Source organism: Emys orbicularis, chromosome 2 (genome assembly GCF_028017835.1).
Source record: "Emys orbicularis isolate rEmyOrb1 chromosome 2, rEmyOrb1.hap1, whole genome shotgun sequence".
Taxonomy (NCBI): domain Eukaryota; kingdom Metazoa; phylum Chordata; order Testudines; family Emydidae; genus Emys; species Emys orbicularis.
In genome coordinates, this window is record NC_088684.1 from 61524676 (window position 1) to 61551673 (window position 26998).

Here is a 26998-nt window from a genome sequence, read left to right on the forward strand (position 1 = left end):
GAGATAGAGGCTTCAATACCAGCATGAAAAGGTGTTAAGGCACTTTGCCACATACATTTGAGAAAGAGAGAAATATTTATCTTTCCACACTTAATCCTTCCTCGCTGTGGTGATAGTTTGATATAAAATCTCTGTCCACTTTGTGAAATTAATCCAGCCCATATACCTTGCTTAATATTTCTTCTTAAAATAGATTGCTTCAGTTCGGTCACAAGATTTCTTTGATTTATTATATAGATTGTTTCTATATAGACTAAAATTAAGGTAAACTATCATTTAAAAAACAAACATTTCACTACTCACATACTTTTGTTATTAGTGTATTGATGTAATTTGATTTTATATTACAGTGTAAACAAACAAGATAAATTTGCATTAACTTTTAGATGTCATTAGTTTCTAAATATATCAGAATACAGCATTTAAATGATTAATGTAACAAAATTACTATTTTACTACTTTCTGTGAGAAAGCCTTGACTGAAACACAAATGTAAAAGGAAAAATGTGTTTATAGATGTTGCTAGCGAAAAGCAGAGACGACTTCTATATAACTTGGAAATGGAACAGATGGCTAAAACAGCAAAAGCCCTCATGGAAGCAGTGAGCCATGTTCAGGCACCTTTTACTAGTGCAACCCATTTGGAGCATGTGAGACCAATGTTCAAGGTGAGATTCTCATGTTCTGTATTGAAATTCTAGATGGGTATATAATGTTAACTTGGAATACTGTGATTGCAAGGCATTGTTAGAAATACTGTGGGATTCCACATTATTTCAGTGGTAATGTTTGGTCTTTCAAAACTTCTAGAAGAGTAATCTAAATCTTATTGGACTTTAATTCTTTTACAAAGTGAAACAATCAGAATTGTTAAAAAAAAAAAAAAAAATCACATTACTTAATCTATCCTGGAAGTGTAGAGGTGTTTAAATAACTTGAGGGGGTGCTACCTGCATGAGTTTATAACCTTAACCTTATCCTGGGCTAAATGCCACAGTTTTAGAAATAGAGCCCAGGTTGATATTACCAAACCAATAAGAAGCACCATTTAGTTTGTTTTACTGAAAGATGTTGTGCCTGTCAACGTCATGCTGCTTAGGAACGATTAGTCTTCATTTGCATAAGTAACTTTTTAATATCTATTTTAAAAGCTTCCTACCTGTCCTCTCCCTTTCTCCTCCTTTCTCTCTGCGCCCCCTCCTTTTCCATCCTTGTGTGTTCTGTTATATTAATTTTGATGGAATAAATGGGCCCAGAGAGTCAAAGATATTAACAAGGGTCTGTTACTATACAACAATAATTTTAAACAAGGTTCAGGGTTCTGAATACAGAGCCCTCGGTCTGCTTTATACCATGGTGCGCACCATTAAAAATCATTTCAACTTTTTCATAAAGATATAAAAACTAAAGGAAAGGCAGTTAAAGGATTAGAAATGTAAAGTATTAAATAAAGCTTTTGTTTTAACAGCATCCCTTGTCTCTTTTCCCTTTAGCTGGATAAAGGTTTTAGGAGGGGGAAAAACACAACCCTGTTTGACAGTCCTTAGATGGTTTTAAATATGGTGGTAATTGTCCTTTCTGGGAAAAAGAGAAGAAGTTAGTTGAGATGGGCCAGAGCTCTTGTTGCTGCTCTTAAAAATTTGATTCTGTTTCCTAGAAGACAAATCAAGACACAGACACAACTAGGGAGAGAAAAGAACAGCAAAGATAGAAAACGCAGTTTCTGTCTTTGATGCTAATTTTTTTTCAGCCTCGCTGCTAGAAAAACACAGGCATGGCACACAGTCTTAGTAGCCACTCTGAGAGCTGGCAAACTTGTACTAGCATTGAGCTGTGTAGGGCATTGTTTTTAGCTGCCTTTTTGGTCTTACTGGAGTATTGCAAAATATACAGTCATGGCTGGCTAAGTCAGACACAGAAGGCAAAAGGAGAGGTGTAGGAAAGAGAAGGAAAAGGATACATGATGGGGGGTAGGGGTGACAGCAGGAACCAAAATCTCACATCCCAGGTGGTGTTTGGGATTTAGCCAAAACCAGTGGAGGTGGCAGTGTCGACTGGTCTTTGGCCTGATTTAGTCAGAACATCTTTCAGGATGAGGACAACAAAGGCCCAGTGATCTTGCATTGAATCCTGTGGTCCCAGGAGACTCTTGGGGTGGCAGCCATGACAGTGAAGCGTACTTTTTCCAGTCCACCTGCTTCCCAGCCATCAAATGTCAGACAGCCTCTGCAGACAGTTTCCCCCTTAACATTTCTTTTCTTTTAAGGACCCTCAAAAGGGAGTGATGGGTGAAATAGTTCATCCTCTCATTATTTTGCCCACCAGTAAGGCCTAATTTCAAAGGAGGAACTGAAGCCCTTTATCTACTACAGCTAAAGCTGAAGAAAGGGGGTGTATTTTTAAAGTAAGTGTTTTTTACTTTAAAAAGGAATTGCTCAAAAAGGTGGCAGGGGGGACATCCTCAAACAAGGAAGGAAAAAGGTAGAAGAGAAATTGAGGAGAGTGTGCAGGGTAAAGGATGAGGAATGGATGAGAAACTGTAAATATTTGTTGAGAGAAGGCAACAGAGTGAAGGGATTTGCATAGGAGGGAAATGACAATGTAATGACAAATGACAATCAGTAACTGTTACACAGCCCAGCTCTCTGGTTAAGAATTCCTCTTCATTCTGAGGGAGATTTAATTTGTTGTATGTAGTGTGTTGGCCAAAGGAAGTTCATTCTGACAAAATAGTCTGTTGCTTTTAGTGGAATTGTGAATTTGTGGGCTCTTGGGTATAGTGAAGAGGTGTGCCATAACTTAAAATATTTCCTTGCTTTTTAGTGTTTGCAATGGGGAGAGTAGGTTAGTGTTTAAGATGCATCTTTGCTAATGTGTGGTTCTGAATTGCTTGTCCTTACCTTGGTGTAGATCTAAGCAATCTTCTATTTGCCCTACTTAAAAACTGATTTTCAGATTAACAGCTCCCAGATTAAGAATATATATTGAAATGTGTCTCTGTCTATCATAGTAACACTGTCAAATGCAGAGCAGATCACCAGATGTCTTTGGTAACAGAGAAGAGTACTCCCTGAGAAGGTGGGTTTCTCCTGAACCAACCTGGAGTGGGATCATCAGTTCAAACTCCTGCTGAAGTAGGAAGTACTTCGAGTTAATACTATAGGTCTCATTACACCTGGAATAAATGCTAATTATTCAACCACTTCCACGCTATTAGTAATAAAACCCTTGCCCTTGATGCAACCATATATACCTCTGTGCTCTTTGCTTCTGCCTGCACTTCAAGAAACATAGTGTCGGAACAAGGAGAAAGGAAGAAAGAGTATGTGAAGTTACTCAGAGCAAGGAGGGGTTGTTTTCCTCATCCCAAACCACTGGAGCAACATCCAGAACAATCTATGTTGTCAGGGCTGCACTATAGAATAGAAAGAGGAGAGAGCTGTGGCTCTTGTAGGGCTGTGAGGGCAGGAAAAGTCCCAACCCAAGGAGGAGAGAGACAAAAAGACAGGACAGAAAAATATGAACTCCATGAAGAGAAGACTCTGCAGAGCAACTGCACTGCAGGCCACAAGAGAGCTACAGCAAAAAGGCCCAGTTCCCATTGGAAGAGGAAGGAAGCCACAGGCATGGAGGGAGAAAAATAAGGTAACTTAAGGGCACAGAAACAGCAGAAAAACAGGATGAAAACAAGGAGCCTGCAAAGAAAAGTTCATTTTTGAGGGAAATGGAGTCAGTATTTCCACTAACCCTTCTAGAAAGTCTTAACTTTTGCTGAGAAGACATGGCTAAAATGAACAGGTCATTTTGAGCAGTTTCATGTTGCATCAGGGTTGTCAGTAACAGTGATGGGTACCAAGTAAATGTCCTCATATGCCCTGGAAGATGAGGCAGACGACATACTGATCAGAAGACTGTATGTAAAAACACTGATAAAACAGATGATGTTTCACTGGGAAGGCTGCGCATCTCCACAGAATATAAATGGGAACACAGGGATGCTTGTGATAATACAAAAATTTCAACCTATAAAGCTCAAGAAGAAACACAAAATGAAAACCTGAGGAAACTCTGACAGAAGACAGACAGGAAAAAGAGAACGGAAACATATGGAAAATGTGGTAGAAAATCACAACATTCGTGGAAAATGTGTCCAGCCAGAGAAGCAAAATATCATAAATGTCAGCAAAAGGGAAACTGAAGCATTATGCAGGTCTTAAAAGCAGATGCAATGCAAAAGAACCAGCATAAGAGGTCCACAACAGAAATTGTTACGGAGCAGCCAATGTCTGATTGTATGAATCCACAGAACAGTGAAGGAGCTTAGTACTTTGGTGAAAATGAAGACTTAACACATTCTGATAGCACAAGTTCATATTAAACATGTACATGGTAGCTGACACAATGGGTTAGTGTGTTTGGCTTTTCACATCTGGAGACGGGTTCAAATGTCACTCTCGGTCACACCAACCAAAGAAACTGGTGGTTTCGTTCCAGCCTTCAGCAAGCAGTTATCCACATCACTTCACCACCACACACAATCTGATGCTTTGATAGGGTGTGAAATTTATTATTGGTTTAGCTCAAAGAGTTGTATTATTAAATTAAAACCTGAAACATCTGGGAACTGGCTACCTTTCTGTGGATTTTGTGTTGCTTTGGGTGGTGTGTTGAAGAGGTTTCTAGCCACTAAAGACAGGGCAGAGTGAGATATTTGTGAGGTGAAAGTCCCCCCTCACTGCAATTCCCTCTGCACTTCAGCCTGAATGCCTCATGCATCCCAGCTCCCCCACTATCAGTTCCTGATCCCTCCACTGGGCCAGGTAACATCAGGAAGACAAACCTGGGAAAGGAGAAAATGGTATGAAGCCAGAAGTCATGTGCAGGCCCAGCAGTGTTGTTACATGAGTCAGGACAGAGACAGTGAGACTTCAGAATGGGTAGGGAGTTGCACACTCTGGCTTCATCTACACTACACCACACTGGTGGCGGTGTGTAATGTATGTTTAGCTATGTGCTGGCATGAAAAGCTCATTACGTCCACATTTTGGTGTGTGGCTACAAGTGTCAGTGAAAGGCTCCGGAAGCAGGGAGGCTGTGGGGAAAGGGTTCAGCAGCTCCTCACTGCCAGGACCTTTTGTTGTGGTGAGGAAGGGCTCCAGCAGTGGGGAACTGGCAGAGTCTTTCTCTCCTGCTAGACCGTTTCCCTATAGTGGTGGAAGGGCTCCAGGAGTGGGGAGCTTAACAAGTAAATGTGCTTTCACAGCTCTCCAGGAACAAAGGACAGTTAGTGTGATTAGGCAAATTCACTCAGATTTTAACACATCCAGAGCGGTACCATCATCTGGACAGGCTTGCATAAATTGGTTCAAATTGGATTCTTCAAAGGTAACCGATAAATACCCTGAGCTTAAACTGAATGAGGGCCTTTTTTTTTTTTTTTTGTGATCATACAAACGGGCAGAACCTTCTGTCAGGGTTGTGGGGGGAAATCCTTAAGGAAGGGTTGGAAAGACTGACACCTGGAAGACCTTAGAGTTGAGGTGACCTCTGATAAGCTTTTCATGATGCATATAGGTTCCTTTGCTGTTTTTAATAGGTAGTCTCTGTAATGCTTTCACCTTGCATATAAATAGGCTTGCTTAGAAAGATCTGTGTGGTAACTTATAACCGAGGGCAATTATACTGTTTATATCCTCTGAGGCAAAAGCAAAGCACAGGTGCTGGTTTGTCTAGGGAGTCTGGCTTACTGGGAATAACATAGTGTAGGCAGGGAACAGTGCAGCCTGTATAAATGTCTGGCAGGAGGGAGATGTGGGTCTCTGCCCAAGAGCGGTGACGGCTGAGAAGCCAGGAGCCTTGAGTCGGTGCCCTTGCTGGACCACAGAGTAGGAATACACGTGCAGTTGCCTTGAACTGTGACAGACATTATTTATGGATGTGTGTGTTTCGTAAGGATTTTTTTTAAAATGAAATTGATCCATCTAAGTTAAGGAATGTGAAGTCAGTCACATAGCTTATGTAAAATAACAAACTTCCCATTTTTATAAAATTTCCTCTTTTTACTTTGGAGAGAAGAATATCTGCAAAACCCATCTCTTTTTAAAGGGAGAAAAACCCAAAGCTGTAATGTGAGCTTCCAGTGGATACATCTCTTCCTCTTTGAGTTTCTAATTACTAGACTCAGATCCAAGACATTCATCCTTTTATCATTCCCAGTCATTAACTAATCGTAAGAACCAATAATACAGCTTAATGTTTAGAGCCAGCGATCGGAATTATAATTATCGTCTCAAAGTAGTGATTACAAAGTAGTAAAGAATAAATATTTGCTCACTCCATCCTGACTTTCCTTATATCTAGGTTCTGTAAACGTTCTCAAATCTGTATGCATATCTTTTTCTGTTAATGAAGTAGTGAAACTTATAACCTAGTGATGTTATATATCATGATAAAAGTAAGTACAGGTGAAATTCAGCTTGTGTGCCACCACAAGGCCTGTGAACCACTTAAATCCTCAAAATAGGGCTTGTGCTTCATAAGGGATGATTTTCATCCTAAATGAGCAAATGGTACATTTTAAAGAAATTCTAGAAATTTACCAAAATGTGAATCTAACTGTATGTGTAACACACCAAAAGCAATATTGTAGTATGCAAACAGTGTCCCATTAGAAACACTCTTAACGACTTATAGTACTGCTGTCCACATAAACATTATGGAAAATCTCAGTGTGAAAAGAAAAGGAAAAAGACGTGCTAAAGTAATAGAAATCTAATCTCCCCTTCTATCCATTCAAAATTCAAACTGAAGTACTGAAAGTTATGTCACTGAAGGAATGTCTGGATCCCCTTCTCTGGAGAGGGGAAAAACTGTCTTTCCTTCTATCTCCACCCCTTGCACCTTGGTAGGGATGATTATTGTATTGTTAGCGTTTTTTTCATCGTATGAAAAAGGCCAAATAATAATAATAATATAATTAATGGAGATATCCCATCTCCTAGAACTGGAAGGGACCTTGAAAGGTCATTGAGTCCAGCCCCCTGCCTTCACTAGCAGGACCAAGTACTGATTTTGCCCCAGATCCCCAAGTGGCCCCCTCAAGGATTGAACTCACAACCCTGGGTTTAGCAGGCCAATGCTCAAACCACTGAGCTATCCCTCCCCCCCGATAGCTAGTTAGCCATGCTGTTTAACTAATATAAAATCATTATAATAATATGCTGAGCGGAGCAGCCTATCTTACTTCCCCTAACAAGTAAGGCACGCACTAGGATAAATATTGTCATGAGCAGTTTTTCAAGAACTCTACAGGTACCTTTTTGTCAATCTGACTCTTTATATGGGAGCAATTCTCTGAAATTGTGTGTGTCAGGATGGCACCTTTCAGCAAATTTGAATTGTACCTTTCACTGTGCAATTAAGTTTTGGGGCTGTTGTCAGAACTTTTATATACAAATATATATATTTGTTTCTGATTATGCAAAGAACTATGTATGCATATGGAGAACTGTTATCTAGATAATATAAAAACAATATCCACTATATATAACTGACACACAGCTTCTCTCTTTTAGAACCCATGGCACTGCCTAAGATAACAAACATTTACAATTTAAAAAAATGCTCTGGACAAGACTGCATTGTCACTAGAAACTGTGTGACCGTATTATACTGCAGTTGGTTCAAAATCATCTTCTCCTTGCCTTATAACTGTACTATTACTCCTTTTCCCTATTTCTACTTCCCATTTCTTTTTAGTAGAAAGTCCACTCTGAAGTTGTTGTGGATTAAGCATTTTGGTTTTTTATTATTTTTCTGCGAGATACAGTGATGTTTATACTTCTTTTTCTGTTGGAATAAAGTTTTCTCTTATTGAGATTGAATATTAAAAATTAATGTAAGGTGTGTGGTTTTATTGTGTTCCAGTTGGCATGGACACCATTCCTAGCTGCATTCAGTGTGGGTCTGCAAGACTGTGATGATACAGAAGTTGCTTCTCTTTGCTTGGAAGGCATAAGATGTGCAATCAGGATTGCATGCATTTTCAGCATTCAGGTAATGTTAAGATTATATGAGAATATTTTGGTTTAGGTGCTGTTAATGGAATGGTAGTACATTCACTAAGTTCTTTACATCATTACCTGAAGATGTAAGTACTGCAATACCCAGTGACTTCCTTGTTCTGAAGTTATTACTGTACCTGGTTTTGAATGCATTGAGTTTATTTTAAATTCTAAATTGCTTCATCTGTTATTTGTAAAACTTTACATGTTTCCATATATATATAGGACTACAAAGAAGAGTTTTCAGATGAACAGACAAACTTTTTTTATTTTCATCTTAAATCTTGCCACAAAAGGTTCTGTTTCTTAACATGAATCTTTTTCAAATATATTGTGTAGTTGAAAATTTGTAGTTCACTGAACCTTGATGGAAACATTATGCTCAACTTTAGAGAGATACCATAGCTATTCTGAGGCTTGTGTAATTGGATATCATTTTAACTCTCTGGCACTGGGAATGTCTTTCCAAATATAATGCACAAATGCATCTCGCATTAAATGGGATGTCAAGAATTCCAGAGTTACTGGCTCTCGTGGATAATACTGATTAAACTTGGGAATCAGTTTCTTTTGGGGGCTTTAAACTCTCAGCTGTTGAACATAATATTCTGCCAGTATAGGGAAATGGCCAATAAATGTACTGATCTGCCATAATCTGAGAGTATATGTTGGTGGTTGGGATGAAGGCTGAATTCTTTTATGTTTGACATCACAATTTTAAATGAGTCCACTGAAAATAGAAAATAAACTTTTAATTATTAAAAAAGTGATCCCTAAGCTAAACACACTTACACTATCACCTACTGAAAATAGTAATCTCCCCCGTATAACTTTTTTGCCAGTTAATAATTGCCTTCTCCTACTAGCAATAGGTGTGTAGGAGTCTCTCTCAGCAGAAACCAACGTCTTCCATTTTCAAAAGTATTATGGGCAGCAGTGAATCTATCTTGCCATCAGAGAATAAAACACTGCAGCTTCCGTATAGTGTAACATATTTTCTTTTGAGCAAGTGTATTGGCAACATGAAAGGCAAGCTGGTCAGCATAAATAACTTTAAATTGTGAAACGCGACTAATGGCACATGAATAATTTACTGAAAGCAGCATCTCAGAATTTTCAATATAGACTGAGGAACAGCTCCTTGGAATCGGCCACTGTCAAAACATAGGGATTTGTCTCATTCACTTTGTAGGTTGCTCCTTGTCATTCAGGGCTTTCTGCTTATTTTTCTGGATGATTGATCCTCAGTCTCAAAGGAAAATTTATTGCTTTTTGCTTCTTTTCCCTCTTAAGTGAGGACCATGATATTACCTTCAGGTTCTTGAGAGTTCTGTATCTTGGTTGCCATTAAAATAATTATGGCTTGCCAACAATTACCACTCAGTGATCTCTAAGATACTGTGCTTATTTCTCTTGTTTAGACTAGGAAGTTCCTGTTGTGCAAGATTCTGATAAGTATTGCCCATTTTGGACACAAGACTATTTGGGGATGTAGGGATGGTTGGTAAATTTCCCTTATAAGAATTTTTGAGAAGAAATATGTTGTCTGTTCCATGCTAAATTTTTCTCCCACCTTCCTACTGGTGCTCTCATGTTATGTGTCAGTCTTGTTGAAGAATTATAGATGGGTTATTACCCAAGACCACTTTCTAAGAAGAGTCCGTATTTTATGCATCACGATAAAATCATAACATTGATAGCTGGAAGGGTCTCTCTGATTTTATGGATTTTTCCTGCACAGCACAGTACAGTTCTGTGAGCCATGCAGCCTCACCTCTGAGCACAATAAAATCTCATTTTTAAAATCTGTTTTTTTTTTCATTATTGTGGTTTTAAAGTGAATCTGATGCTGTAACACAAGTCTGTCTTGGGGCTTTCACTCCATATCTTATACCAGATCATAGAATCATAAAAGATCAGGGTTGGAAGAGACCTCAGGAGGTCATCTAGTCCAACCCCCTTCTCAAAGCAGGACCAATCCCCAACTAAATCATCCTAGCCAAGGCTTTGTCAAGCAAGGCCTTAAAAAAACACCTCCCTAGGTAACCCATTCCAGTTCTTCATCACCCTCCTAGTGAAATAGTTTTTCCTAATATCCAACCTAGACCTCCCCCACTGCAACTTGAGACCATTGCTCCTTGTTCTGTCATCTGCCACCACTGAGAACAGCCTAGCTCCCTCCTCTTTGGAACCCCCCTTCAGGTAGTTGAAGGCTGCTATCAAATCCCCTCTCACTCTTCTTTTCTGCAGGCTAAAAAGCCCAGTTCCCTCAGCCTCTCCTCATAAGTCATGTGCCCCAGCCCCCTAATCATTTTCGTTGCCCTCCACTGGACTCTCTCCAATTTGTCCACATCCTTTCTGAAGTGGTGGGCCCAAAATTCTACGCAGGATGTGGCCTCACCAGTGCTGCATAAAGGGGAATAATCACTTCCCTTGATCTGCTGGCAGTGCTCCTACTAATGCAGCCCAATATGCTGTTAGCTTTCTTGGCAACAAGGGCAACCTGTTGACTCTCATCCAGCTTCTCATCCACTGTAATCACCAGGTCTTTTTCTGCAGAACTGCTGCTTAGCCAGTCAATCCCCAGCCTGTAGCAGTGCATGGGATTCGTCCTTCCTAAGTGCAGGACTCTGCACTTGTCCTTGTTGAACCTCATCAGATTTCTTTTAGCCCAATCCTCCAATTCATCTAGGTCACTCTGTACCCTATCCATACCCTCCAGCTTATCTACCTTTCCCCCCAGCTTAGTGTCATCCGGGAACATGCTGAGGGTGCAATCCATCCCATCATCCAGATCATTAATGAAGATGTTGAACAAAACCGGCCCCAGGACCGACCCCTGGGGCACCCCGCTTGATACCGGCTGCCAACTAGATATCAAGCCATTGATCACGACCCATTGAGCCCAACGATCTAGCCAGCTTTCTATTCACCCTATAGTCCGTTCATCCAATCCACACTTCTTTAACTTGCTGGCAAGAATACTGTGGGAGACCATATCAAAAGCTTTGCTAAAGTCAAGGTACATCACATCCCCCGCTTTCTCCATATCCACAGAGCCAGTTATCTCAACCCTGCTCCATGATTTTTCCAGACTGGGGTCCACAAGGGCTGTGCTTAATTTGCGTATTTCAGCTCACCTATCCTTTTTGGTTGATGGGTGGGCTCATTTGTTGTTTGTCTCCCCTTCTATGGTAGTGGTGGTTAGTAAGAAGAAGGCATCACTCTTTTTCTTTCCCATTCCATGAGGGAAAAGAGAACATCTGCCATGAGAAGAGAGTGCCTTAAATTCCTCTGTTACTGCTTTTCTCTTCATGGGAGATCTGACTCTGACTGCTGAGTCTTTTTGTTCAGCAATCTCTCTTCACCTGATTGTATCACGGGAGAGTGTTCCTCTGATTGAACTGTGCTCACTCTGCCTAAGCCCAGAGTAAAGTAGAATGCCAGTCAGTATTGAATATGGCCCATTGAATTATGTAATCCCACAGGCTTATCGGAAATTTAGCTATACAAGGGTCTGATACTGCTGCCAGTATTTTCTACATAAAATAACTTAGCAGTAAGTCCTTAGACTTCATATACACTGGAATTTTTATAAACCTTGCAACCCACACAGAATTTCTGTTTGCTACCAATTGGCCATTGCTGACTTCTTATCTGAGGATTTTCACAAATACAGAAAAGATACTAGATTATACCCAACAAAATGGATGTCTGTTCTGCTTGTAGCTCATTTTATTCCAGCTCTTTAACTTTTATTTAAAAACCTGCCTTATAAATTCCCAAACAGCTTGCTGCATTTTGTAATTAATATCTATTTCTTGACTTTGCAGGGATGGAATTCTGCAGGCTAGGTCCACGTTTTATATAAAAGATAAAGGGAAAAGATATGTCCTCCGGTATTATCCAAATCAGATTTATAAGACACCCTCTTTCCAGGAGCTATAACCACAAATACTCATTGTGAAATCAATTCTAATCTCCTCATAGTTATTTCCTACAATAGGTTCATATGAGAAATGGAATTTCCTTTTCCAAAGAATGTAGTTTCTGGCCTTTGGCCTCTACATGAATAAGCCATCCACACACATCAGTTATACACATGTAGAAACCCCTTCTCTTGTACTTTGTAGCTCTACTCTGTTCGCATGTAAGGTAGGTCAGTCACTCACCTACCCAGGAAGAGTTGCTCCTATACTCAGATGTTCTAGAGCTCAGGAATTGGGTTATAACAAGTTCATTTTATAGTACACCTCTACCTCGATATAACGCTGTCCTCGGGAGCCAAAAAATCTTACCGCATTATATCCGAATTCGTGTTATATCGGGTAGCGTTATATCAAGGTAGCGGTGTAGTTCTTTTTCTGAACACACAGATACATAATGTAGGTCTCTGCCTTCAATTAATAAATATCTCTTAGATCCTCTCTCTGAGGACTTGTTCTGGTGAAAGTCTGTCAGCAGATCATGGCAAGGCAGCACTTGGGCATGGGCAATAGTATCTCTCAACTGGGGAGAGGCTGCTGAGGAGTCGTATCTTTTTTTCCCTTACAGTTTTTTACAGAGAGTGCATCTCTAATCTGGTGGGATGTCTTGAATATTTGTTTATCTTAACTTGAAATACAAAATGTAGTGTCTGGTTTCAGAAGAAATTACTAAAAACTACATGCTTTAGACTGCTACATGTGACACCTTACCTTCCCAGGTTTACAATTTTACAAGGAGAGCCTTATCCCATAGCTCATTAGAGAAAGAGAGAGGGATGCTTTAAGTTAATATAATGCTTTGAAATTCAACTGTATGAAACCTACCTTATTTTTTTCAGTAACATATAGGTCCTCATTGAAAACTCCACTGTCTTTAAATTTCAGTAAGCTAAGAGATTTTGTAGATGAGTTTAGCAACAATCAGTATTTAATTTCATGACTGTAATGTCTCCCTACTTTTCAGTGTAGTTGCCATTGAGGTCTTGCAACCAGCTATTTGAGGTTGAAATCTATGTTAATGTAGGGTAAGCTAGGGATATGGGCCGTATAAACCAAACAGCTCATATTACTGCATAGATGGGTGGTGCATTCAATTATTCAAAGAGTGGGCATACAGAACTAACATCTGGTGCTATATTCCTAACTCACTTTTCAAATGTATTAATATATTTGGTTCATTCCTATGTGGACATAGGATTATTATAAGAGATATGATTTCAAAATAAAAATTAATGTCCAAATGCCTCCATAATCCATAAAGGAACCAAAAGATATTTAGACATTGACAAGTTATGTAAACTAACAGAAACAACTCATTTTTGTTTCCCTCTGTAGCTTGAAAGAGATGCTTATGTCCAAGCACTAGCAAGATTTACCTTGCTTACAGTGAGTTCTGGTATAACTGAAATGAAACAGAAGAACATTGACACAATAAAAACACTCATCACAGTGGCTCATACAGATGGAAACTATTTAGGAAATTCCTGGCATGAGGTACAAGAGTAGTTCATTCTTAACTATAAGAAAGTATGAACATGAAAATACATTGATTTTGTATACAGTGTTACTCCTGGGGGAATTTTGTGCCACTGCACACATGCAGAATTCATGTCCTCCACAGATTTCTTTGCTTCCCTGCAGAAAAATGACTTTCTGATGGGGATGCAAATGGGAGCTGCAAGAGCAGCCACATGCCCCTCCCCAGCAGTGCAGGTGCATTGTTTAGGTCGCATGGAGCAGCCAGTGAAGAGGTAAATCACTGCGGTGGGGGAGGGGGCTTGGTCACACCCACCCCCCATCTGTTCAACCTCAGTGTATCCATACCCAGACCCCCCACCAAGCCTCACTCCCTTGCCCCTGAACCTCCACTGTACCAAGCCTCATCCGCAACCCCCTGCACCCAGAGACGCATGCACGCACTCCAAGTGCCACCTACCTGCACCCAGCAGCTGGTAGTCCTGGCTGGGCTGGGAGTGGGTGAGGAGCACACTTCCGCTGCATGGAGTGGCGAGGACTGGATCAGACCCACCCCCATAAATCTCCCTTGGCTCCGCACCCTGCCCCATCACTCCTTAGCCGCAGTGGAAAGCTACTCCCTTGTCCACCCAACCCCCATGCATCTGGATGCTCCCACACCCAGACACACAACTCCGCTGAGCCCCTTCCCCCCCCCCCCCCCCCCCGCCCCAGAACCCTGGCTGAGCCATACCCGCCTGCGTCCGGACCCCCATCCTTGCACCCAGACCACACCCCGCTGAGCGCACACGCACACACACACACACGAGCGCACACACACACACACACACACACCCCTGGATCCCCCTCTGCTCCCAGACCACCCCCTGCATCCGAACCTCCATCCCTGGACCCAGACCACCCCATGCTGAGCCAACCACACTGGATCCCCCCTCCCAATGAGCCCCACCCCCTATGCATGGGGACCATCCCTAGAAGCCCCCCTCACCTGGAGCCCCACCCCACAAAGCCCCACTCCATCAGCACCAGGACCTCCTGCCGAGCCCCCAACACCCAGACCCCCCGACTGAGCCCCAACCACCTTCACTTGGGCCCCCTCTGCAGAGTCCCTTTGCCCCTGCAACCAGAACTCCCCCTCTCCCTTCCCCACCAACAAGCCCCTGTATATCCAGATTCTCCCCTGGACCCACCTGCACCCAGACTGCCTCAAAAAGAACCCTCTCACCCCACATCTGGATCCCCCCACACAAAGCTCCTCCACACTTTGATCCTGCTGGGCTGGGCTGAGCCTGCCTGCCCACACCTGGTGTGCCAGGGCCCCAGGCTGTTTCTGGGGAAGGTCAAGCCCTTGCGCTGTGTCAGGGTTGGGTGCAGCCTCACCGCCAAGTCCATGTCCCGGTGCACAATTCCCTCAGGAGTACAGTGGGTTTTGAGTATGTATGTGCTATGTATGTATGTATGTATATAGAGTGGGTGTTTATATGTACACATTCATATTCTGTGTACACATATAGTCTGGGTGTGTAGTATGTATGTGTGTAAATGAGAATTTTATTTTTGAAAACCCTGAAATCTGCCCGTTCATAAAGAATTTTATAAAAGTGAACAGGGATATTAAATATTTTTAAAATCCACTTCTCACTGTTAAGTGGTTTCTGTGTTTTGTGTTAATTTAGATTCTGAAATGTATTAGTCAACTTGAGCTGGCACAATTAATAGGAACTGGAGTAAAACCACGTTACATCTCTGGGACAGTGAGAGGCAGGGAAGGTTCTTTTACTGGAACAAAGGATCAGGCACCTGATGAATTTGTGGGCCTGGGATTAGGTGAGTAATATGAATGCTCCAAGTATTTTAGTTATCCAGCTTCGTATGGACATATAATATTTGAATAAAGTTCTCAGCTTGTGGTTGCCAGTGGCTTTTTTATTGAAGTGAGGCATAATTATGGAAAAAAGTCATTTTAATTCTTATTTATTAAAAACATTTCTGCTGTTGCTAATACAAATGCAGGACTGTGATTGAGATATTTACTCAAATATTTTTAAGAATACTTTTTATTGATTTATTGTCACTTTGTGGGGGATACAGGGTGGGAAATGGAATAAAATGGCTTCAATGCAATATCTATTAATATTATAGTAATTTCTTAGAGGAAATTAAAATGTAGTTGATCACAAAAGTACTTCATACTAAAGGTATTGTCAAAAATAACAGGAGTACTTGTGGCACCTTAGAGACTAACAAATTTATTAGAGCATAAGCTTTCGTGGGCTACAACCCACTCCGAAGAAGTGGGTTGTAGCCCACGAAAGCTTATGCTCTAATAAATTAGTTAGTCTCTAAGGTGCCACAAGTACTCCTGTTATTTTTGAGGATACAGACTAACACGGCTGCTACTCTGAAACCTGTCATTATTAAAGGTATTGTGTTGCTAGATTGAGCAATATTGCTAATTCGCTGTACCAAATATATGTCTGTTTTGCCAAACTTGCATACAAATAAAATTGGGGTGTAGATTTATGAATGTAGATTGATTGGTGCACCCTGTGGACTTTTGTGAGAAATATGCAAGGTGGATTGGTTTAAATTACAGTGATTTAAATGATTAGTTTAAAACTTGATTTAAATTATTTATCTTAATCTGTTACCTACTTAAGTGGCTACTTCGTTATAGAAAAGGTAAAGTTTTGAGAGCCAAACTTCATTCCATCAGTGAGATATTTTATTTTTACATTATGATAAAAAGTGAATGTTATATTTCTGACTAATTAGACAAACTGGTAATTTTTTAAAAGATGTGCCATCTTCAAGGTTAGATAAATAAAGCCGTTAAAAGCAACATGTTGGAACATTTTTATATAATTGAAAATAAAACTTTCTTGAATTCACACCCATTCCATAACAAACAAACAAAAAAACCCAAAACCAAACAAATATACAAAAAAATCTAAATTAAAATTAAGGTTGCAGTTCAAAAAATGTGTTTGAGAGTGGGGAGTAATGCAACAGTAAATCCATGGAAACAAATGAAGGTTGTAGATACAATTCTGGCACTCACTACAATGCCCAGTTTTCTTTCTCACGCACCCAGGCAGACCATTAAACAGAAATGTTCGATTTTTCTAAAACTGATTTTAATATGATGCCAGACTCCCTCTTGCTTCATGAGAACAGCTTTCCACACTGTCTGGTGAAAGCTTGAGTCTTGGCTAAAGTTTTCTCTGTCATGCAACACTTTTCCTGGAGCAGTTATGATTCTGTTACTAGCTCCCTGGCATTGCTCCCCAGCCAGGGGTCTGAGGGCTGTCGTCCCAGTCTATTCCATAGCCCAATATCAGCCCTGACTCCTCAGCCAATCCTTTTCCCTGGCTCCCTTTGTGATCTGCCTCCATCCACTCTCCCCACACTGCTATGGGTTTTGCTGTTGTTGAGGTACACAGTATTCTAGTCCCTGTAAAAAAGAGTTTACAGCTTCACTGCCCAGGATAGTCCTCTCTTGAAGCATTCAAGTTCAAATCAATTTACCTTTATTTTGGTTTTATTCTCTTACACTGCAAACTTGCATTTTAATTTGCTTCCCACAGTCACTCAAGGTCTCTTCTGACATTACTGCTTTCCAGCAGTATTCTTCCTGTTCAATATTCTAGTATGTATGCACATCTATACAGGCATAGTTTTTTTCCAAGGAAAAATACTCATGTCTAAGGCTACGATTCAATCACAGGTATTTTTAGTAAAAGTCATGGACAGGTCATGGGCAAGAAATAAAAACTCACAGCCCATGACCTGTCCATGACTTAAACCATAAATATCCCTGATTGAATCTTAGGGGCGGGAGGGAGCCCACGGCACCAGCTGCATTGGGGGAGGGCGGGGGGCGGGGAACGATCTCCATCAGGCGCCTCCATCAGCCTCCCCAATGGAGTAAGTGATAAAAGATTTAGATTTAGGAAAAGAAGTTTAAAAGTAAACAGAAACTGAAAATACTCTGCCATATCCTTGGAGAAAAGTTGGGAGTTCTGAGTCCTCTTAATCCCATGCAGAACTCAGAAATAAGATACTGTAGAGACTCTCAATCTTCCTTATCTGTGGATGAGTGCAGAATGAATTCCCAAGTTGGAGTAATGTGTTTCTCCTCTAAGAAAAGTTTCTCCCTTCTAGGTGAGAACCGTGGTAACCCACAAAAAAGTCTAAAATTAAAAATTGCACCACAGTATGCATGTATGGACTAGGGTTACCATCCGTCCGGGTTTCCCCGGACATGCTTTAAATGGCCGTCCGGGGGGAGATTTCTAATCAAGTAGAAATGTCCGGGATTTCCCCCTTCCCCTCATGCAGAGTGCGGCGCGGCTGATTGGACGCCTGGCCTGATTGAAAGCCGCTCGCAGCCACTAGGGCCTCTAGCAGCCAGAGTCCCTCCCCCTCCCCTGCTCCCACCTCCCCCACAGAGCAGCGCGGCAGTGTTTGAGTCCACCTGGAGCCTGCAGCTCTCCCTCTGCCTGGGGAGCAGGGGGAGCAGGGCAGGCGGTGGGGGGGGGGGGGTGTAGAGGCTGCAGGGGCAGGGCAGGCAGGGGGCGCAGAGGCTGCAGGGCGAGTGGGGAGCAGGGGGCACAGGCTGCAGGGGCGGGGGGGTGCAGAGGCTGCAGGGCGAGGAGGAGCAGGGCAGGCAGGGGCATAGAGGCTGCAGGGGCAGGGCAGGCAGGGGGCGCAGAGGCTGCAGGGGCGAGGGGGTGCAGGGGCTGCAGGGTGAGTGGGGAGCAGGGGGCACAGACGCTGCAGGGGTGGGGGGGTGCAGAGGCTGCAGGGCAAGGAGGAGCAGGGCAGGCAGGGGCATAGAGGCTGCAGGGCGAGTGGGGAGCAGGGAAGCACTTAGCAATCCCCAACCAAGATCAGAGCGGGAGGGAGGAGGGGGAATGCAGGGTGCTCAGAGGAGGGGGCAGAGTTGGGGCAGGGACTTTGGGGAAGTGGTTGGAATGGGGGCAGAGAAGGGGCGGGGTTGGGACGGGGCTGGGGGGGGAAGGGGCGGAGTTGGGGCAGGGCCGGGGGCGGGACCGGGGCCCCGTGGAGTGTCCTCTTTTTTAAATGTTTGAATATGGTAACCCTAGTATGGACATGTGTGGTTTTTTTATTAATAAATCCTAGAAGTTTAACAATTGTGTTTTTTTTCCCCCAACACTTCCTTTATGAAAGGAGAACATTCCCAAGGCAGGTGGTTCTGACAAGAATCAACTAGAAGAATTTTTCTGTAGGCTGACCTCTTCCCTCCAGCCCAGCATGTTTTGAACTGAACCTCATTCTTGCAAATACCAGAGGCAAACACCCCTTTTGCTCTTGTGACACAATCTCTGCATCCTGCTGTGCAAACAGAGTGGCAGTTAAGTGTTCCTGCCCTATCCATTAGTGTCATGATTTGTAATGCTTATTTTGGGGCAACAGTAGGCAAAACCTTTCTCTCTCTCTCTCTCTCTCTTTTTTTTTTTTCCCCTCTGCCCTTTGGGGGGGGAGAGAGAGGTGGCGAATTTCTTGTGCTTCGTTTGTCAAGTGGGACCATCCACTGAGCTTTCTCTTCATGTTCCTCTTCTCCCATCACAGCAGTCCAGGTCAAATGGAGTAAACCGATCACCTCCTGGGTTTTCTGTCTGAAAAGGCCTCCTGAGTAAGGAGAGTTCTGCTCTGAATAAATTTCTTTTTGCATGGACCTGTTCAGCCTCTTGAGGTCTAGAACAGCCCAGGCTCTTCCTGATCATTTCCTTACTATGAAGAATATACAGTAGAGCCATAATCACTTTTTCTTCTGAGGGGCAGGTTTTCACTGTCCTAGTTCTGCATGAATACAGACAGGTTCATTATAGGCCATAGTTTTTTTCACAGAAGATCAGTTCAAAAGCTACATTTTATATTAGATTTAAAGGGCCAACCTTTCGTTAATCCTTTTCTTACTATAACTCCAAAGATCATGGTCTCTTGTATTGGGATCACACTCTGATCATAGTGGCACATGCAGTGATTCCATCTGCAGACATGGAGAACTGTGTTTCCACAATCTGTACTATCCTCTCTCCATTAGTGGAATCAAAGGGCAAAGGTTACGTATGATAGGGACTCCACATCCGCATCCTACCAGGCAGTAAAGTGATCAATTCAGGCATTACATTTGGGTCACTTAATGTGTGGCATGGATTTGAAAAGGAACATCCATCTGCCAGAATGAAGTGCTACCAGATTAGCCGGGGTAGCCTTTCCAAGAAAGCCTCCCTTAAATCCATGTCCAGATCATGTCAGACAATGCAACAGTAACATACTGTACATTAATAAACAGGAATGGGAAGCTTGTCCCTTCACAGGGAGGCACTGCATAGCCTTCACCTGGGTCAAACATCCTCTATCCTTTTAATTTGTATTCACAAAGACATATACAATGGGAAGGTGACTGGCTCAGCAGGTAAGCAATAAATCAAGTGAAGGGGTTGTGCAAACAAAGTTCTGTTCTGGATAATGGGCACATTGAGACTCCCAGAAGGTAAGCTCTTTCCATCAAGTTGAACTGCGAAGATGAGACTGCACTTCTGTTGGAAAAGAGACCTTATAACTTTTGGAATTGATGCTGTGCCTCGTTCATGGAACTACATTCCATACTCTTTTCCACCAACAATTTATGCCACAGGTTCCATATTAAAAAGGAGAAATCCAACAACAAAGTGCCAGAGGAGGACAGGGTTCTCTGACCTGACAGAGATGTTCCTGCTACCTCATCCAGAGCTTCTTAATAGGTTGTATCTCCTCACTAAGGGTACGTCTATACTTACTTCCTGGTCCGGATGTAAGCGATGGATCTTCTGGGATCGATTTATCGCGTCTTGTCTAGACGCAATAAATCGATCCCGGATCGATCCCGGAAGTGCTTGCCGTCAACGCCGGTACTCTAGCTCAGCGAGAGGAGTACGCGGCATCGACAGGGGAGCCTGCCTGCAGCGTCTGGACCCGCGGTAAGTTCGAACTAAGGTACTTCGAATTCAGCTACGTTATTAACGTAGCTGAATTTGCGTATCTTAGTTCGAAGTGGGGGGTTAGTGTGGACCAGGCCAAAGAGACTTCTATAACACCCAAATCCAAGCTAATCAAACCTGACAGCCTCCATGTTGGAAACGGAAAGTTCTGACCAAATCAAGTTCTCAAAGTGGCTGAAACACTTGCAACGTCCAGAGAACTGACTACCCTGAAAGGCTACTCTGTAATCTGGAGAAAATACTTCAGTTGGCAATATTAATTCAATGTTTCTGGTTTTTATTGGTTTTGACCAGGATTTTCAGAAACTTCCCTAAATATGGATTTAGGAACCTTAATTTAGGGGCTGATTTTTAAAAAATCTTGGCCACAGTTTCCAGCTCTCAAAATAAGTATTTTCATTTATTTGTAGTTGTTTTTCCTCTGTATTTTATGGTGGTAGATATGGTGTACTTGTTACGGACATTGCCTTCAGGGATTAGTTTTTCATCATTCACATGGAGTAGCCCTTAACCAATCCTGATAGCTCTGTTCACTTGCTCCTGGTAGAATATGCAAATTCTCTCTCCAGGCACCAGACACTATTACTAATTATCCAGTTTCAGCACCAAAACTTCCAGAGAATACTTCCAAAGATGCAAAAACCAGAAAAGGTAACTTTAAAATCCCATAGGACTCTTCATGTTTTTTGCATCTTTGGAAGTATTTTCTGTGAGTTTTGGTTCCAACAGAAGTGGAATCTGGAGAGAGAATTTTCTTGAAGCAAGTTTGGGGGAGCAACCCCAACTCCATGAGATGTCCAATTTAACAGGTGAGGAAAAAATTGGTCTACTTGCCTTCATCGTAAATACAAATATATTCAATTCTTTTGATACTGACATAAATACTTTCCTCTCTGTCCTCCTCTCCCCTCCCTTTTTTTTTTTAATTGTTCCCCATAGTTGGAGGAAATGTGGACTGGAAGCAGATAGCGAGTATTCAGGAATCCATTGGAGAAACTAGTTCCCAAAGTGTTGTTGTTGCTGTAGACAGGTACGGTATTTAACTTCCTTCCAGTTGGATACCTCATGAACTTTTCACAGTATTCGAATACAGTAGATTCAATTAGTGATAGAAAAAATAAGTAGGTTATTTGGTTTCTCAGTAATTACAAAAATGCTATATCTGCATCACCATATTGCAGTGTCACAAGGTGCTTGTTTTTGTTTTATTTTGTTTTTGTGTTATTGCACAGCAGGAGTTGCTCATCATAGCAGAAGGTAGAAGGAAGGTAGGGAAAAGAGAAGCAGAAACTGTTTACAAATATTTAGTAATAACTGCAGGGGGAAAACTGAGGGGTGTAAAAGAAGCTGCTGTTGCTGTACAAAGTGTGGTCCATCTTGATTCTCTATATAAATTTAAGAATAAATACTTCAGTTAAAATGTATAGATTTTTGTCTCCTTTATGGAGAGAGAGAGAGAGAGAGAGAGAGAGAGAGAGAACTACTGACACTAAACACTTTTGGTTCTCTACCCAATTACTGCATCCTTCCATTTCCCCCCTGACTAGTACTCATCTATAAGAATGCTGTCTTTGATATTTACTACCGTTCTAGTTTTTCCCTAAAAGTAAAGTGGAATCTTACAGGAGTATGTTGGTTTTTATTTTCAAAACTGGATCAGACAGGAACCTTTCATAAATCTTGCTGTTTTATATGGAGACGTCTGAGGCCCCCAGTGTCTAAATAGTTGTCAAAATTGATAGCTGTATTTCAAAGTGGTATTCCTTTCAAGGACTGCAAGAGTCCCTAGGATTTAGGCATAATACAAAAGACTGTTGTCAGTTGGGGTATTTGCTATGACCAGATACTTTGGTCAACATTATATCATATGGTGTCATTTGTAAATGTTGAATATTGACCCAAATCTTTCTGGCATAATGAAAAGTACTTTCTGATTTATATATTTAAAATGCTGCTTTTCTTGGTGTACTTTACCTTCTCTTGAAGTTCGCTGAGGGACAGCAGTTCTAAAATCTTACTAAGTATAGTAAATCATGATTCACATTTTTGGTAGTGTTCCAGATTTTGAGAATTTACCTGTCAAGTCTTAAATGCTGTATTTAAGGCAGTTAGATTTTGTCATAGCTAGAAATCTGTTTTGGGCAATAACACAGTAGCAAAATATTTGTGGTATAAATTATTTTTTGTAAAAGAAGCCACTTTTAAAAAAAATAAAGTCTTATAAATTGTGAATTTTTTCAGAATATTTACAGGATCTACAAGACTGGATGGAAATGCTATTGGTAAGTTTTATCACTTTTTATCTTAATCTACAAAGTAGCTTTCTGATAAAGCTTGGAAAGAATACTAAATGAATTCTGATCGTTTAACAGTGGATTTTGTTCGTTGGCTTTGTGCCGTATCTATGGATGAACTGCTGTCTGCTACCCATCCTCGAATGTTTAGTCTGCAGAAGATAGTAGAGATTTCTTACTATAACATGGGTCGGATAAGACTACAGTGGTCTAGAATCTGGGAAGTTATTGGAGATCATTTTAATAAGGTATGTTTGCTAATCATTACACCATTTGAATTGCTCACACAATCAGAAAATGATGATTCCTATCTATTTAAAACCCTTTCAAAACTAAATTTTGAAAAATTTTACACCTAAATTCAGTTCTAACTGACTATCCTTTAGAATAGATCGAAATAGAGCACTAAAGAAGAAAAGGAAAAAGAATACAAAATCTACGGTAGAAGGGCTAAAGCCATCTATATTGCTCTGTTGAACCCATATTTGAACCTGGCTAGTTATTCTCTGTTCACAAGGCTGATATATTCTGTACTAAATGCAAAGGCAGTGGTATAAATTGGCCAACTTGTTAATCATGGTTAGGGCCCTACCAAATTCACGGCCATGAAAAACTCGTCACGGACCATGAAATCTGGTGTTCCCATGTGAAATCTGGTCTTGTGTGCTTTTACCCTCTACTTAATAGATTTCATGGGGGAGATCATCTTTCTCAAATTGGAGGTCCTGACCCAAAAGGGAGTTGCAGGGGGGTCACACGGTTATTTTAGGGGGGTCGTGGTATTGCCACCCTTACTTCTGTGCTGCTGCTGGCGGGGCGCTGCCTTCAGAGCTGGGTGCCCGGCCAATAGACGCCACTCTCCGGCCACCCAGCTCTGAAGGCAGCGCAAAAGTAAGGGTGGCAAAACCATACCATACCAGCTCTGAAGACAGAGCCACCGTCAGCAGCAGCGCAGAAGTAAGGATGGCATGGTATGGTATTGCCAACCTTACTTCTGCACTGCTGCCTTGAGAACTGGGTGGCCGGAGAGTGGCGGCTGCTGACTGAGGACCCAGCTCTGCATGCATCAGCCTAGAAGTAAGGGTGGCAATACCATACCCATGCCATCCTTCATTCTGCGCTGCTGCTGGTGGCGGCTCTGCCTTCAGAGCTGGGCTCCCGGCCAGCAGCTGCCGCTCTCCAGCTGCCCACTCTGAAGGCAGCGCCACTGCCAGCAGCAGCACAGAAGTAAGGGTAGCAGTACTGCAACCCCCCTTACAATATCCTTGCGACACCCCCCCCCCACGCTCCCCCAATAACCTTGCGATCCCCCCACAAGTCCTTTTTGGGTCAGAACCCCTACAATTACAACACCGTGAAATTTCAGATTTAAATAGCTGAAATCATGAAGTTTACGATTTTTAAAATCCTGTGACTGTGAAATTGACTAAAATGGACCGTGACTTTGGTAGGGCCCTAATTATGGTATAGATCTAAAAATGGCTGCTGTAGGAGGTAATATGCCGTCATTGGGTGTTGTAAAAAGTGTTTTGTGTTTCTTAACTCAGCTTTGGCTGTTTGCAGTATTGAGTTAATCTGTTGTTCTAAATTAAATGTCTTATTTGTCTTCTGTGTTTTTTAATACATCAGACCTTCGCTAGAACATGGGGTTTTGGATCCATGCGCGGTCCCGTGTTAACGCGGGGACTGTGTTACCATGGATTCCAATGAAGGTAATTAAATTTGGGATCTATGCGCGGTCCCGCGCTATAAGCAAATTCGCATTATATAGACACGCGTTCTAGCAAGGGTCCGCTGTTTTATCATTTTGACTCGTGAAGTAGCTCTAATGAGCTCATTTGTTTATCTTTAGAGAGCTCTAAAAGTTGGGATGTGTTCTTCAAAATACAAGTTGGATAGGTTAGGAAGTGAGAAACTTGTTTGGTAAAGTACTGAGCCATGCTGCTGGTAGGAATTGATTAAATTAATAATGTATTTTTAACTTTGTATCTTAAGTTTCGCTTCTGAATTTGTGATTTCTGCTCTTCCGTTTCCATCTTCAAATGTAAAGACAATTCAGACTAATTTCTTAAAATGCAGTTTTAATGCCAACATGTGTTTCTACTTCTACATTCCTAGGTTGGCTGCAATCCGAATGAAGATGTAGCTATTTTTGCAGTAGATTCCTTAAGGCAGTTATCAATGAAATTCTTAGAAAAAGGAGAACTTGCTAATTTCCGATTCCAGAAGGATTTCTTAAGGCCGTTTGAACACATAATGAAGAGAAACAGGTAATTGTGCAGTTAACTGAATCACTTGGGAACATAACCACCAGCTTTTGGAATCAGTTATTTTGTTTGAATTGCTTCTGTAAAATGAAATTGGTCCTTAGAAAAGTTCTGTTTTTTAATCAGTACAGTAGCTTCAGTTACTATTTATTAACATTTTGTTTATAATTTAGGTCTCCTACCATTCGAGACATGGTTGTACGGTGCATAGCACAGATGGTAAACTCTCAAGCTGCCAACATTCGCTCAGGTTGGAAGAATATATTTTCAGTGTTTCATCTGGCTGCATCAGATCAGGATGAAAGTATAGTGGAACTTGCATTTCAAACTACAGGGCACATTGTCAGTAAGTACTGATGCATAATTTACAGATATCACTACGGGTTATGTGGAAGCAAATGAACAGCTCATTGTTCTTTTCAGTTTGCTCTAATTTTATTATTTGCCTAGCAGAACTCTCCTAAATACATGTTAAAACAATATTTCTCTGTTTTTACTGCTTTTTAAAAAATTTGTAGTTTACTGAGAATATATACTTCAAAAAGTAATAAAGTAACATGTTTGTCATTTGTCTTTGTACTCTACACATAAGTTTTATGATAGCTATAAACATTTATTCTAGACTGAAAAGTCAACTATTGAGAGAGAGTGAATTTTTTAAACAAGTTATACTTTTTCATTTTTGATTGTGAATTTAAAGTTTTCAGATATTTCTTCAAGTATGTTGCATAATCACATTACCTGCACACCTTCCCTTTGCTCTCTGAGTTCTGGCCTAGGGCTCTGTTTTAAAAGAAGGAAGTGAAGCAGTTGGGACTGTATGATCTTTTATTGTCTTGGCTCCAAGCTTTCAATGCCAAAAGGGATCGCTTGTGCAGCCGCAACAGGCTGTCTTTCAAGAAAGTTCTCAAAGCTCTGTGATTCACAACTCAAGTGTGAATATGTAAAGCCAATAGAATTGAACCACAAATATGGGGTGGGGGAAAGGCCTACAACTGATTCCTGATGCTGTAGCTCGTCCTGGGGGATGCTGTTCAGCTCTTAGTAAAAATGTGTTTAAATACAGATAGTGCTAAATATCAAGCCTTAACTCATTTAATTGTGGGCTTTCATTGCTTTAGAAGACTACATCAGTGAATGGGTGTGAAATTAAAATGTATTATAAGAATACAGTGCCCTCTGTATGAATTCTTAACAGAATATTTTTGGTTTTTGTAATAATTACACATTTAACAGAATCAAGCAGTGGCACAAATCTCTTCAGCCATTTCTCTCACTTTTGTCTTCCCTTTTTCCTATGCTAGATTCACATCTTGGTCTTTTAAAAATTATTTTAGGGGACAATTGACATTTTGTTTGAAAATGTTTGAAGGACCCATGTGTTAATTTTAATATATATGTATTTTTTCCAGCAATTGTATTTGAAAAACACTTCCCAGCTACCATAGATTCTTTCCAGGATGCAGTAAAATGTTTGTCTGAATTTGCATGCAATGCAGCTTTTCCAGACACAAGCATGGAAGCAATCCGCCTCATTCGCCATTGTGCAAAATATGTATCAGACAGACCTCAGGTATAAACCATACTTGTTAAATCATAAGTGTTTAAATTAATAATACTTTCATAACATAAAAATGTGCAGTTGTATCAGCTTTAAAAATTTGGCTTTAAATTCTACGAGGGACTTTAAAGTCCAGGAGAGGGCATGGGCTGCACATTTGTTTATAAACATCTTGATGTAGGCTTTGAACAAGTTGCACTTCGTGTTGGTTAATTTTCTTGGGACCTTCAATGAGAGCTGTTGGGGCTTGGAACTTCTCAGTATCTGTTCCTATGCTGGGAGCACCCTTTGCTAACATACCTATAGTGCAGGGGTCGGCAACCTTCGGCACGTGGCCCATC

The 26998-nt window shown here is 41.3% G+C and overlaps 1 protein-coding gene across 6 annotated transcripts in view; it reads left to right on the forward strand.

The window, feature by feature from the left end:
- The window catches only part of ARFGEF1 (ADP ribosylation factor guanine nucleotide exchange factor 1), a 181877-nt gene that overhangs the window by 132036 nt on the left and 22843 nt on the right, over window positions 1-26998 (forward strand). For 4 of the 6 annotated variants that reach the window (XM_065397695.1, XM_065397698.1, XM_065397697.1 and 1 more), the window contains exons 19-28: window positions 517-668; window positions 7927-8055; window positions 13385-13543; window positions 15202-15352; window positions 21475-21565; window positions 22777-22817; window positions 22908-23077; window positions 24948-25099; window positions 25270-25442; window positions 26509-26669. In XM_065397695.1, coding sequence (XP_065253767.1) covers window positions 517-668; window positions 7927-8055; window positions 13385-13543; window positions 15202-15352; window positions 21475-21565; window positions 22777-22817; window positions 22908-23077; window positions 24948-25099; window positions 25270-25442; window positions 26509-26669 — 1379 coding nt within the window. The remainder of the gene's footprint in view (window positions 1-516; window positions 669-7926; window positions 8056-13384; window positions 13544-15201; window positions 15353-21474; window positions 21566-22776; window positions 22818-22907; window positions 23078-24947; window positions 25100-25269; window positions 25443-26508; window positions 26670-26998) is intronic. The other 2 variants (XM_065397696.1, XM_065397701.1) reach the window with 2 other exon arrangements.